Source organism: Passer domesticus, chromosome 15 (assembly GCF_036417665.1).
Source record: "Passer domesticus isolate bPasDom1 chromosome 15, bPasDom1.hap1, whole genome shotgun sequence".
NCBI lineage: Eukaryota > Metazoa > Chordata > Aves > Passeriformes > Passeridae > Passer > Passer domesticus.
In genome coordinates, this window is record NC_087488.1 from 3,143,027 (window position 1) to 3,155,882 (window position 12,856).

The 12,856-nt window shown below is 55.5% G+C and overlaps 1 protein-coding gene across 4 annotated transcripts; it reads left to right on the top strand.

The window, feature by feature from the left end:
• The first annotated feature begins 2,399 nt into the window (after positions 1–2,399).
• On the top strand, positions 2,400–12,550 carry HMOX2 (heme oxygenase 2). 4 transcript variants are annotated; one of them, XM_064390521.1, is made up of 6 exons: positions 2,400–2,608; positions 8,018–8,119; positions 9,790–9,907; positions 10,182–10,673; positions 11,593–11,713; positions 11,794–12,550. In XM_064390521.1, exons 2-6 carry the CDS (start codon positions 8,040–8,042, stop codon positions 11,916–11,918), a joined length of 936 nt encoding a protein of 311 aa, XP_064246591.1. In that variant the 5' UTR covers positions 2,400–2,608; positions 8,018–8,039; the 3' UTR covers positions 11,919–12,550. The 4 variants fall into 4 exon arrangements, with proteins under 4 accessions (XP_064246591.1, XP_064246590.1, XP_064246592.1 ...); XM_064390520.1 differs by lacking the exon at positions 2,400–2,608 and adding an exon at positions 3,842–3,996; XM_064390522.1 differs by lacking the exon at positions 2,400–2,608 and adding an exon at positions 4,097–4,228.
• Positions 12,551–12,856: the final 306 nt, after the last annotated feature.

Below are 12,856 nucleotides of genomic sequence, written 5' to 3' on the forward strand. Positions count from 1 at the left end.
CGACGGGTCGCGCCCTCGCCGCCGCTGCTCCCAGGAGTGGCCCAGAGGAGGAGGAGGAGGGTGATGCAGCTTTGTCTGCTGGTCTGCAGGCAGAGCTGGGGATTCCGTCCTCACGGGAGAGCAGCAGATTCCTCCTTTTTTGTCTAACACCCCGGGGCGTCTCTTTAATCAACATATTTTGAGGTTAAGGTGAGAAGCAAAAAGGATCCAAGCAGGTACGGGACTACGCTCCCATCCTTAGACGTCACTTAGGTCACTTGTTGGCTCGTGATTTTAGGGGTTTTCCTGGGAAAAACTGTAAAAATTCGGGGCGCAATGCATTTCTCATCTGCATACTGGCTCTGATGTCACTGCTATTTTCCTCGTACTTGGAGGGTCCGTCCTGTGTCCCTCCCTGGCAAGCGGCCAGCATCAGGGGGACAAGGGTTAATCACCAGCCATTAACAGGTAACTCCTCTTTAGGAGTGAAAATAGCTTACAACAACTGGTCTGACTTGTTTTTTAACTCTGCAACCTAAAAAAAAATATAACTTTCTATTCATAACAGTAACAAAGGGGTTCCTAACACCTATGGGCGGGAGTGTCCCAGTGCCCGGGCTCAGCCCTGGTCACACATTCCCTGCCATGGCCAGCAAGCCCAGACTGAGCTGGGGCTGGAAGGTCAGAGAGGAGGAGGGAAGTGGAGTCTGCTCCTCTCCTGAGGGCCAGGCTGCCTTGGCCTGTTCCCTGCGGCTCCGGCAGCACGGCCGGGCAGGGGCCGAGGTGCTCTGGCTCTCCTGCAGCGCAGCCCAGGCAGCCCATGGAGGGGCCGCAGGGGCCGAGCCTTTGGCCCCTCCTGCACAGAGCCTCGGGGTCAAACTGGTATACATGAGAAGCTTGACGAGGCCAATATTCAAGCAACAATCAATTTATTAATTAAGATGGTAAAGTATGAGCCATACAGCGCTGGGTACAGTGGGGGAAGTTTTCCCTCCAACTGCACGCTGATAGTTGGGGCCTACAGGTATTTATAGGGGTACTCATAAGCTTTCTCAGCAGTTTCTATTCCAAATTTTTACATCACAATTCTGTACACTATTGTGATTTAGTTTTTCTCAGGATGTATCCCAGAAAGGAGTATCCCCAGATGGTGGGGTCCAGCTTCTGAAAGAAGAAAGAAGTCTCCCAGCTGTTGAGGACCAGATTCCAGATGCGGGTTCACCTTTTAATTGCAAGGACTATCAATCTCATAGCAGTGATGTCCAGCTTCCCTTGGTCGAAACTATCAATCCTGGAGTTGATGTTCATCTTCCTTTCTCAAGCTGCTTTTCAATGTTTTGTTAAGGCATCGAGATAAGCATGTTTCCTTTTGATATATTCTAAAGCTATAGTTTCAAAGATCCTTACTAGAAGCAATATTCTAAAATGATACTTCAAAAGGTTATCATTGCAAAACTCTTTTTAGCTAGAAGCAGAAAGTTCCTGTCAAACAGCAACATCCTTAAAGCTTTAATTCGAATGATCCTAAACCAACTTAAGATTTATAAAGGTTAATTGTGAACAAAGGATAGGTTCAAAGGCCTTCTTCCATGCTTTACTTCCTCAGTTATTTATTAGAATTGTCTTTATAACTGTCCCACGGTCAGTTTCCACACATATCACAATCACAGATACACAGGTTGCCTGTATGTACCTGACACGAAACACAGCTTTATATTTCACAAAATGGGATGGGTTTTAAGGTCCCTTCCAACCCAAAGCATGTGTGACTGCTAAGAATTCAGATTCACACCCAAGATCAGCACAATCCCACTGCTCCCTTCACAACACTTTGGAGAGCTGGGTGGCTCCAGCCGCTGACAGTGCCCAGGTTGGGCACCCCTGTCCTGGAAGGACATGGAGCCCAGATGCAGATCTACAGATCTCTGGTGTCCTCTGGAAACGTTCTTCGCTCAGAAAGCGCTGGCTGCCATCGCGTCTGGTTCTTTGAGCCTCTGCCGAAGGCTCCGCGTTCCCCGGGGCGGGCACTCCCTTCCCGCCTGAGGCCCGCTAAGGTCCCTGAGGCCAGCACACGGGGGAAAGGCTCGGGACGGAGCGGGCAGCGGGTGACGGGTCCCGAGCCCTCAGGGGGCCGAGCCCGCCGTCAGCACCTCAGCCCTGCTCTCACGCCCTCAGCCCCGCCGCCGCCATCCCGGGCCGCCCGCACCGCCCGCGGGGCCGCCATTGCCGTCACGTGAGCGCCTCAGGCGCCGCGGAGCCGAGCGCGGCTGAGGGAGCGGGACGGGGACACGGCGGGACGGGGACACCGGAGGGGTGGGGCAGGACCCCCGGTGAGGCTGGCACCCCCGGCAGGCCCCGCCGCCCCCTCAGCTGGGCGCCCCCCGCGTTCCCTCCCGGCCCCCCAGCCTCACAGCTCCCGGCTCAGGGGCTCTGGCACCCCCGCAGAGCCATCCCCGGCTCGGTCGGGTAAATCCCGGCCCGTCTGGCCCGCCCCGTGGCTGCCCCCCGGTGCAGGTCCCCTGAAAGGAGCTGGAAGTGATCTCCCACACGGATCTGAAGGAGGAGCTGTGGTTCTACCCCCGCGCCCACCGAGGGAGGTCCGAGGCAGTGCTGAGCAGCACTTGCGCAGGTAAGGGAGGTACAGTCATACCTGAGTTGGGAAAAGCTCACTGAGATCGTGAGTCTGACCATTAACAGCTCATCTGTGAACCTGTTCATCAGTAAAACTGCTGCAGGATTCCCAGACCGCACCAGAATGCATAGGATTGGTGACACCAGCATGGACCAGTGTCCTCCCAGTGTCCCTAGCAGCAGCCAGCGCTGGGTGCCAGAGAAGGCACAGCCAGTGGTGTGTTCCTGGACGCTCTCCCAGGCCCTGGCACTCTCTGACTTCAGAAACTACTGAAGCAGACATGCAATGTCTCAGTATCTCACAGCTCTCTGTATTTTCTTGCTGTCTGAAGTTGTGCATGTTTTAGCATCCATGACAGCTTGCAGCCGGTAGTTCCACAGCGTATTCAGCTGCTTTGTGAGTTGCTGCCTTCTTTAGTTTGCTTTGAAGCTGCCTTCTAATAGCTCACTTCATGTCGGTTGTTCTTAATTCAGAGCAGATGGTGCAGGAGGGATCCCCACCCACCCCTCGTGGTTTCACAGTCCTCTGCAATACCCCTATCAGCTGCACCCTTTATCTCCACTGCAGAAAGCTGTTCTGTGCCTTTTATTATGCATGCCATGCTCTGCATCTCCCTCAGCTCTACTGGAATTTCTCTGAAATGGAGGGTCCATCCCTGCCCTTGCACACAGTCAGGTTGTGGGCTTTGAGCTGCAAGGGCACAATTGCATTCTCTTTATTCTCTGTTTTTCCCTGACAGTCATTAACATTTGATGAGCTGTTTTGTCTGCCTGGGAGCTGCAGTTTTCATCCCTCTGCTCCAAGGGGCTATTCCAGAATGATGTCAAGTACATCCTAGGCCCATCCACAGAGGAGCCCTCTGTAGCAGCTGCTGGTATAGAGGCAGTTCCCCTCTGCACTTCTTTGTTTACCTGCACTGAGTGTCCTCTGCCATTCCCCTGTCACTGGCTGGTCAGCATCATCAGGCTCTGACAGTTCACAGCCAGCCTTTGTGTCTGAATAGCAGAATCATAAACACCTCCCCTTTGCATTCCCACCTGACTAAGGTCATTCATCCCACGGCAGCCGCCAATGAAGCCGCGGGTGCCGCCATGTTCCCTTCCCGGCCGCCCCTTCCGGTTGCCAGGGCGCGGCGTCGCTTGCGCATGCGCGCGCTTGCCCTCCGGCCGCCCTCCGAGGGCGGGGCCGGCCAGGTGAGCGAGGGGGCGGGGTCATGGGGCACCACGTGATTCACCGCCCCCACCCACCGCCGGCTTCTGCGCGTGCGCAGCCTCGCGCCCCGGAGAGGCGGGGTCCTCGCGCGGCGCCTCGCCAGTCGGCCGCGCGCGCCCCCGCGGCGGCGGAGCCGCGCCTTGGTGTCGGGCCGGGCGGAGCGCGGCACAGCGGTGAGTGCGCGGCGCGTCCCCCCTCGGCCCGGAGCCCCCCCGGCCGCCTCACAGCCGTGATTCCGCGCCGGGGCCCGGCGCTGTCGCGGCCGCCGTGACCGCCCAGGCGCGGGCCGGGCCGGGCCCGCAGCCCCCGCCGCGAGAACCGAGCGGGGCCGGCCGTTCGCTGCCCTGCCGGTGCTGCTGTGGCCAGGCCGGCGGCGTGTGCCAGCCCTGGCTCCTCGGAGCCCCGGTGAGTTTGCACGGCTGCCGGTGAGCGGCGCTTCGGGAGCCGGGCCCTGCGCTCTCCGGGCCGCGCGGAGCTCAGGAGCGCTTGGAGAGCGAAGGGCTCTTGTTATTCCTCCTTTTCCCTTACTGGCCGTCGTCCTGCTGAGCCTCAGCGCCTCCGCAGCGCTGCCCTCAGCGCCTGTCCCTGGCCCTGCCCGGCGTGACCGCCCGCAGGCGCTGCCTCTCCGCTGCACAGAGGCTGTTTGGTGTCACTCTGTGTCTGGTGCAGTGTTTCTTTCTCAGCCCACATCCAGCCCTGACTTGCCCCTTGTCTGTTCTCACAGCTAGGGTGAGAAAGTAGGTTCTTGATGGGCTGAAGTGCCACCACCACAGGGCAGCACTGGACAAGGTCTTTGAGGTCACCAGGAGCTTCCTTTGGTCACTTTGTTGAGGTGCTGGGCTGCAGCTCTAGAAGACAGAAGCAGTGTTTGTGTGGGCACTGCTAGAAGTGTCTTGAATTACTGCCTAAATTTGGGCTGTCCAGGTGAAATCTTCAACTTACCTGGGATCAGGTAATATGGTAATTTAGTCTGAGGTTCCATTTCCCGCAGCAGCCAGTGCCAAATCCCTCACCAGAGGGAACTGGAGATGAGAATCTCCTGCTGGGATTGCCAGGTAATCTCTGGGATGATTCTTCAAGCCTCCAGGCCTGGAGTTCTGAGGTTTGTCTCTGCTGCAGTGATGGCAGGTCCAACCACACTCTGAGTCTGTGTGTGGGGAAATGCCTGGAAGTTGCATGCAAGTTAAACAGCAGATGTGAACTCTGTACTTCCTGTGAGTTACCAAGCTTCTCCCAGAGTGCCCAGTCAAATCTAGGGCTTCCCTGCAGCAGCAGGGTCTTCTTCCTTCAAAAGGCTTTGGATTAAATGTCTTCCTACCCTGAGAAGAACAGCTGTGCATCTGGGGTGTGAGCTTGGTGGGGAGATGTGTGCAGGGACAAACTGTACTCATCTAGATGAGGTGGAGGTGTTTTCTTAGGGAGTTTGAACACTGTCATTGGGAAAGAAATGTTTGGAATGCTGAGGTGTCCTGTAGGAACCTCCTCCCCACTCTCCAGCCCTGCTATCCCAAGTTGGATTGCTCCCAGGCAGGCTCTGCTGGGCACTGGGAGGTGCCCTGAACATCAGCCAGCTCCTGGATGGGCAGAGCTCCCTGCAGCAAATGAAATGGCATTGCAGCCTCTGCAGAGGAGGTGGCACTGCCTGGGCCTCCCTGGCGTGTGGGACGTGCCCCCTTTCAGAGGAGCAGGGAAACCAGGGCTGTGACCAAAACTGGGGCTTGCAGTGCCAGGTTTTGAGTGAAAGCAGCCGTGTGTGGTGGTGTGAGACACAGGCTGTGCCTTTCCTCCCATCCTGCAGTGACCCAGCACAGGGGGGATGGGGTTTGTGCTGGCTTGTCTTTTGGGGATGTGTCTGTGCTAGAGACTACATTGGGAAAATCTCAGCTGCCACATTTCCTGCACGAGTTCTGCCCTCACCTGGGGCTGCAGGCACTGGTGGTACCTGTGCCACAGAGAACTTGTCAGGCTGGGCCCTGCACAACAGCCCGGGGGAAACACAAGTCTGAGAACACACCAAGGCCTTCAGTGACTTTGCATGGGAACCCTGCTCCCAGCAGCAGGCTGTGCTCCTGGGACAGCCATTCACCATTGCCATTAGCTGGGCTTCTGCAGCACACTGAAGGGTTGGTGGAGGCTTTGGGACCCCGCTGGGTTCCCTGTGTGACACCAGCGTGCTCAGGCTGGGGCAGTGGAGGCTCTGAGTGAGCAGCTGTGATGGTCTCAGGGCCACCTTGAGCCACTGCTGCTGTTCACCACGGATTTTGAGGTCTGACCTGGTGTGTTCCTGTGGGCTGGATTTGGTGTCAGCCTTCAGGCCTCTCCCAAGGGATGAGGGTGGCTCAAGTGCTCTGTAGCTCTGCTCTCTCCTGCTGCTTTGTACCAGTGGCTGTTTCAGGCATGTGGAGAGAGCACACCTCACCTCCAGGACTCTGCCTTTCTGGGAGTGTAAGATAAATTGGAACTAATTTGTCTAGTTTCATTTTGGCTCTGCATCTCCTGGTCCTGGGCTGCCATGAGCAGGCAGGGTGTCACAGAGCTGGTGACATTGGCAGGTGGCGAGTGTGCTGTGCCTCCTGTGCCCATGGCAGGCTCCTGGCTGAGCTCAGCTGGCTCCTTTGCTTTGTGCTTTGGCTTCCCTTCCCCACAGTGGGCATTTCCCCACTCTGGAGCTGTGAGGGGTGAAGGTGGGTCCCTGAGCTGGGCTGCCTAGTGAGTGATCACACAGCACAGCACCTGAATTTGGATTCTGGCCTGACCTTTATCCTGGGCTGGGGAGGCTGCACGGTGCCATGTCAAGAAGGGGGCTGAGATTGTAGGGCTGCCACCCCATGTGACCCTGAATGACTTCTGTCCCAGCCCTGGGCTCCTGGCATCACAACACAATGCTCTTGGTCAGCCTTCCCCTGGGGAAGGCTCTGTCCCAGGAAACAAAGATTCTGTGATCACAGGGGGAACCTTCACTGGTGGTGAGTGCCCCAGACCAGGCTGTGCCTGAGCTGGGGCAGCCTTGGGCTGCACCTGAGGATGGGGCTGAGCCCTGGCTGCTGGCTGGAGTGTGAATAGCACTGGGGGTGGCTGTGAAACAGGCTGAGAAACTTGGGGTGAGGAGCTGGAGAGCAATTAATTTCTGACTGGTGTGCTCGTGTGAGCTGCTGTGCCAGTGCTGGCCCTGTGCTGCTTGTGGGCTCTCCCAGTCCCCAGCCGTGGGCTGAGCAGTGAATCCATGGCTGCAGCCCAGCAAGGGGGGCTCAGCTGAGGTGGGCAGCACGAGGATGGCTCTGTTGGCGAGTGTTCCTGAAGAGCCAGCATCAGCTTGGCTCCTTGCTGCTCTCCCAGGGCTGCCTGAAAGGTGCTGCTGGTGTTGCCCTGCACAAAGCTGATTACAGGGCCATTTTATAAATGAGGTGCCTGGATTTCTGTGCTCAGCCAGTGTAATCCAGGTGTGTCTTGTCCCTGCTCCTGGGTAAGGCTTGTGCATCCTGTTACATCCAAGGGGATTTTATTTCCTCTTGCAGATGAGGAGGAGGAACTTGGTTACTTCTGGGATTTGAAGTGAATTCTGCCAGGCAGGAGAGGAGGATGTGAGTGGGAGCAGGAGCTGTCTGCAGCTCACTCTGCTTGGAGAGTGGCCTAGGAAAGGCAGAGCAGTGAAATCTGCCCCTGCTTTGGAAGTTCCTCTATTTTGTCACGGGGAATGTTCTTGTTTCCCCTGTGAGCTGCCTTGCTTCAGAGCTCAGCTGGCCTAATTCACCACTGCTTTGTACTTGTACATGTAGCTTGTTCTTGAGTGAAGAAGAGGGGCTTCCCTTTCCAATTACTCTGCTCAGTGTGACATTGGGGGAAATATTTGGTAGCAGCAGGGGAAAGCAGCCTGCTCACAAGTCCAGTGCAGATTCCCAACATGGAGCTCTCATCTTCAGCCAGGAGCCATCCTGAAGAGGAAAAGGGAATGCAGGCTGCTGTGTTTAATGTTTTGTGAACTGGTGTCAGTGTGGAGTTCACCTGAAGTGGCTGAACTGAACAGGCAAATCTGCATCCTTGGAAGTGCCTGGTGTGAGGTGGAAACAGCCAAAGGCTGCTCCTCACTGCCCTGCCTGGTAGGGCTGCTCAGAGAACTCCTGGTTCAGCATTTCACACCCATCCCTTTGCTAAGGCAGCTTCCCCTGAAAGTCCCTCTCTGATTTTGCTTTTCAGACTGATCCCAGCAGTGGCCACAATGCCATCAGCCCTGGAGAGCCCAGAGGGGGGAGAGGAAGACATTTTGCACTATGAGGAAATAGAAGATGATGCTGTCAGGTGAGTTCTGTCCTACACAATGGCACAGACACAGCCTTGGGCAAGGCAAGAGATCTTCCAGGTAAAGGAGTGATCCTCCTTATCTGAAAGAAGTGAGGGGCCCCAAGAAGTGATGAATCACATACATGTGCTGTGAAATCTTTGTAGTCAAACTGTCCTGTAAGGTTGGAAGGGATGGGAAATGGGGATCTGGCAGGGCTGACAACAAACACTTGACCATGAAAGTCACATTTCAGAAACACTCTTGACTATTTGGCAGCTGTGTTTGTGTCTTCCTGGCCAAGGGGAGCCAGTTTTCCATGGCTTGCTGGGCAGGCTTCTTGTTTTGAAAACTGACTCTAGAGGTGAACTCTGCTCTGATGAGCTCTTGCCTTTGCAGAGTACCCAGGTCTAGGCAAGGACATTTTCTAGGAGGCTACTTTAAAAAACAAATTCACACACATGTTCTAAAAGCCAAGGCTTCAGACTTGGAAAACAGGAAGGCTGACTAGGGTGCTTTCTAGAAGATCTAGACAGGCTGCTTGACTTCTTTGACTTGACAGGCTCAGCTTCATGAGAAGTTAATGTTTGCTGGCTCTGCTGGCAAACTCAGTTAGTCTGGTGTGTTCAAAGCCTCTCTTAGAGCTAACACAGGTGTGCTAGCTGTAGCAAAGTAGTGCTAAAAACTGTGAGGTGCACTTTGGCATGATCTGTGTGTGTGTTGATACTGTACCAGTGTCCTGATGCTGCACCTGAAGGGTGGCTGTAGCCAGGTGAATGTCAGTCCCAGGCAACCACTGACACAAGGAGAGGACACAGCCTTAAGCTGCACCAGGGGAACTTTAGGTCAGACAACTAAAAAAATTCCTCACTGCAAGAGTGATTGGGACTGGAGTTGTCTGCCTAGGGAGGCGGTGGGGTCACTGTCCCTGGATGTGTTTAAGAGCAGCCTGGATGTGGCACTCAGTGTTGTGGTTTAGGTGCTGAGGAGGTCTTAGGTCATAGGTTGGACTTGATGATCTCAAAGGTCTTTTCCAACCCAGTTCATTCTGTGATTCTGTGTCCAGATAGGTGCAGTGCCTGGAGCCTAAAATCATAGATTTTAATGTTTTGGGTCTTTTTTAAAACAAGACGCCTTGTGGAAACTTGAAAAACCAGTGTAATGCAGGAGAAATAAACTTTTTAAGGGTATTCTTGCCCTGTTTTGCCATTCAGCTCTCATCTCTTCACTAACAATTGATATCCAAGTTGGGAAAGCTGAGGGACCTACCTGAGCCTTTTTTCTTGTCCAGCAGAAGATACCACCAAGGCCCCCAGGCCCTTTAGCCTGCCCTGATGCTCCCCATATGCTCCAGGCTTCCTTGTGTAGTGTTGTTGGGCTCACATGGATGAGAAACAAAAGTCATGGTGCAAGGATCAGCAGGTCCTTGGCAGTTGCTTCAGCATCCTGGGCCAGAGCCCCTGGTAAGCCCCAGCCCTGCTGGAGTGGCAAGTCTGGTTGGCACATGGGCTGCTGCCACCCTGCTGCTTCCTCCAGCAGGTGCCAGCTCAGCCTGCAGGGTGGCCTGAGGGTCCCACCTCTACATCCTCTAAACTGGGGTGATAGATGGTGGGGGATCCCCCAAACACAGCAGGGACAAAGTCCTTGCTGCGTGAGGCAGTGGGGTGGAAGGAGCTCTGTTTGCCTGCAGCCCCATGGACCTCTCGGAGCTGCTGAAGGAGGGCACCAAGGAATCGCACGACCGCGCGGAGAACACTCAGTTTGTCAAGGACTTCCTGAAGGGCCGCATCAAGAAGGAGCTCTTCAAGGTGGGTGTTGCCCTGCTCCCCATCTCTGATGCACCCACAGACTGAGGCAGACTCCAAGGCAGAGCCCCATAGCCTGGGGGTGCTATGGTGGTAGGCAGGGCAGAGCCTTGGCTCCTTCAGGCAGTGCCTGCCTGGTACAGGCTCTCCAGGCTGGTTTTGTGCCAGGCCTGGGGGTTTGCTTTTTACCCCAGTTCCACGTAGGCAGGAGTAGTCATGAGATGAGCTGTGCCCATCTAGTGAGCAGCTTCTCACATGAGCTGTGCTCTGTCCACAGCTGGCCACCGTGGCCCTCTACTTCACCTACTCTGCTCTGGAAGAGGAGATGGATCGCAACAAGGACAACCCACTCTTTGCTCCTCTCTATTTCCCCGTGGAGCTTCACCGGAGAGAAGCTTTGGCCAAAGACCTCAAATATTTCTATGGGGAAGAATGGAAAGAAAAGATCCAGTGTTCAGAGGCAACTCAGCAGTATGTGGACAGAATCCATCACGTGGGACAGCATGAGCCAGAGCTGCTGGTGGCTCATGCTTACACACGCTACATGGGGGACCTCTCAGGTGGCCAGGTGCTGAAGAAGGTAGCCCAGAGGGCCCTGAAGTTGCCCAGTACTGAGGAAGGGATCCAATTCTACGTGTTTGACAACATTACCAATGCACAACAGTTCAAGCAGCTTTACAGAGCAAGAATGAATGCTCTGGACTTGGACAAGAACACCAAGGAAAGGATCGTGGAAGAGGCCAACAAAGCCTTCAGATTTAACATGCAGGTACTAAACAAATCCCTTGATGTGTAGGTGCTGCAGCTTTTAGGTCTGGCCTAAAAGCTGGTTAATTCAGTCACACCACTCACCCAGTCAGTGGTCTGGGGCTGAGACCACCACAGCCCCTCCTTGAGGGGTTGGGATTCTAGTTGAACTACCTCTTTCACTTGCTTCAGGCAAGAATTCCTCCCATGCTCCAACACCACAGCTGAGCACTTTGATTAAGGCAAAATTAATATGACTTGAAGATTCCCACAGCTGTGTGGCTGTGAAGCAGGGAGGAGAGCAGAGCTCTTGTGCCAAGACAGCCTCAAACAGTTTGAGTGTGCTGCAGCACCCTAGTGACAATTCATCTCCTGTCTCAGGTCTGACTTGTTGCCCTATGGTCAGAAATGTCTGGAGCCTCCCATAGCATTTGCCTCTCCTCAAACGTGACTGAGCTGCCGTTTGCCCCAGGGGATGAACACAGATTTAGCTACTGGATGGAAGTTTTAATCTTGTGCTTGTGGCAGGTCAGTGTGATTTGAACTGGCCAGAAGCATGGTGAGGTGTGGTTGGCTCCTTTGTCAGGATCCTTATGGAATGCCATGGCAGTGAGAGGGGCTGCCTGACCACTGCAGGATCCTCCCAGGGTCTGCAGCAGGGAGGGGAGAGCCTGTTGCCCCACACTCCCACCCACAGCAGGCTGGGAAGTGAGCAGCAGGGTGGTGCTGCCTTGCTCCTGGCTCTGACTGAATGCTCTTGGGATGGGCTGTGCCTTCCTGGAGCTGCAGCGTGTGCCAGGTGTCACCCCAGCTCTGCAGTGGGTGCCTGGAAAGGTGTCTGGGGACAGGGGAGCAGGAGTGGTGCTTGCCTGTTCCCCAGAGGATTGCAGGGGTGTGGCTGAGAGCTGCCTGCCTCATGTGCTCACTGTGACCACTTGCAGGTGTTTGATGAGCTGGACAAGATCGGCAGGTCGCTGGGAGAAGAAGCTCAAGATGGAGGCTTTCCAGTCCACGATGGGAAAGGAGACATCCGCAAATGCCCTTACTATGCAGACAAACTGGGTAGGTGGTGGCAACGAGGGGGCTGCCACGGGGGTGTGGCACAGGAGGGCAGGGCTAACGGTGCTTTCTGTGTCCTGCAGGCACAGCAAGCCCTGGCTGCCCCTTCCACGCTGCCCTGGGCCTGGCCAGGCAGCCCCTGGTGCAGCTGGTGCTGGCAGCCTGCATGGCCGTGGCAGCGGGAGCTGCAGCCTGGTACATCCTGTGATGGGCACCGTGTGGCTCTGCTGGGGGCAAGGGGAGATGTGCCCTGCCTGCTTCCCAGCCTTTCCCTTGCTGGTGGTGAGTTGGCTGCAGAGTGGAGTAAGGAAATAAACAGGAATCCTGTGGGACTGTCCAAGCCTCCTTGCACACCACTGTAACGTTCTTTAGCTGACTAGTGCATGGGACTGGTCAGTGCCAGGGGGTGAGGGCTCCACTGCAGCACTGCCCTGCCCAGGCTGGGGCAGCTTTTAAGGCTAGAGATGTCCTGTCCTGTCCTGGCAAAGGCTTCACGTGCTTGGCTTTTCATCTCCATCCCCAAAGCAGTGTCTGGAGGGGGTTTCCTGCCCTGGGTTGCATATGCAGAATGTGTCATCAGCCTTTCAAACAACGAGCATTTGCTTTCCTGCCCTGAGAAGCTGAGGCTGTGTCAGGGGGCTGTTACCTCAGAGGAGTGTCCTGTGCAATGTCTGAGGAACCAAGTCTGACTCCTGTTGGAGGGAGCTCCCTGGGGAGGGGGGCAGGACCATGGTGGAGTACAGAGGTGACAGATGTGTATTGTGCAACTTCAGGGTTGAGGGTTGGTTGTTGGTTATTTTTCCTGAAGCCTTGACTGGAATAAAAAATTGCAATGTTGTAGCTGGGGAAGGCAAAAGCACATCATTGTGAGAATGGGGAGGCTGGGGAGGGGGCTAAGGTGGAGAAAGGGAGGGTCTGTTTCACTTGTCTGTGACTCATGCATGTCCTGAGACACCTGCCCTGGCACCCCACTGTCCCTGCTATTTCCCCTGGGGTTTCCATGTGGGGAGGCTCATTGCCCTCTGAGGACACAGCCAGGGGCTGTCAGGGCTTGGGGCTTTCCTGTGTGGAGGGGCTCCTGGTAGGGTAGGGGAAGCTGCTGCTCTTCCTCCCGTGCTTGCCCCACCCTGCTCTCATCCTCAGCTC

What these genes read in the sequence shown, in the direction of transcription:
- HMOX2 (XM_064390521.1), top strand. Translation starts at nt 8,040, where the DNA reads ATGCCATCAGCCCTGGAGAGCCCAGAGGGGGGAGAGGAAGACATTTTG. An exon ending in ATAGAAGATGATGCTGTCAG is followed by an intron (nt 8,120 to 9,789) that starts GTGAGTTCTGTC and finishes GTTTGCCTGCAG; the next exon opens with CCCCATGGACCTCTCGGAGC. An exon ending in TTACTATGCAGACAAACTGG is followed by an intron (nt 11,714 to 11,793) that starts GTAGGTGGTGGC and finishes TGTGTCCTGCAG; the next exon opens with GCACAGCAAGCCCTGGCTGC.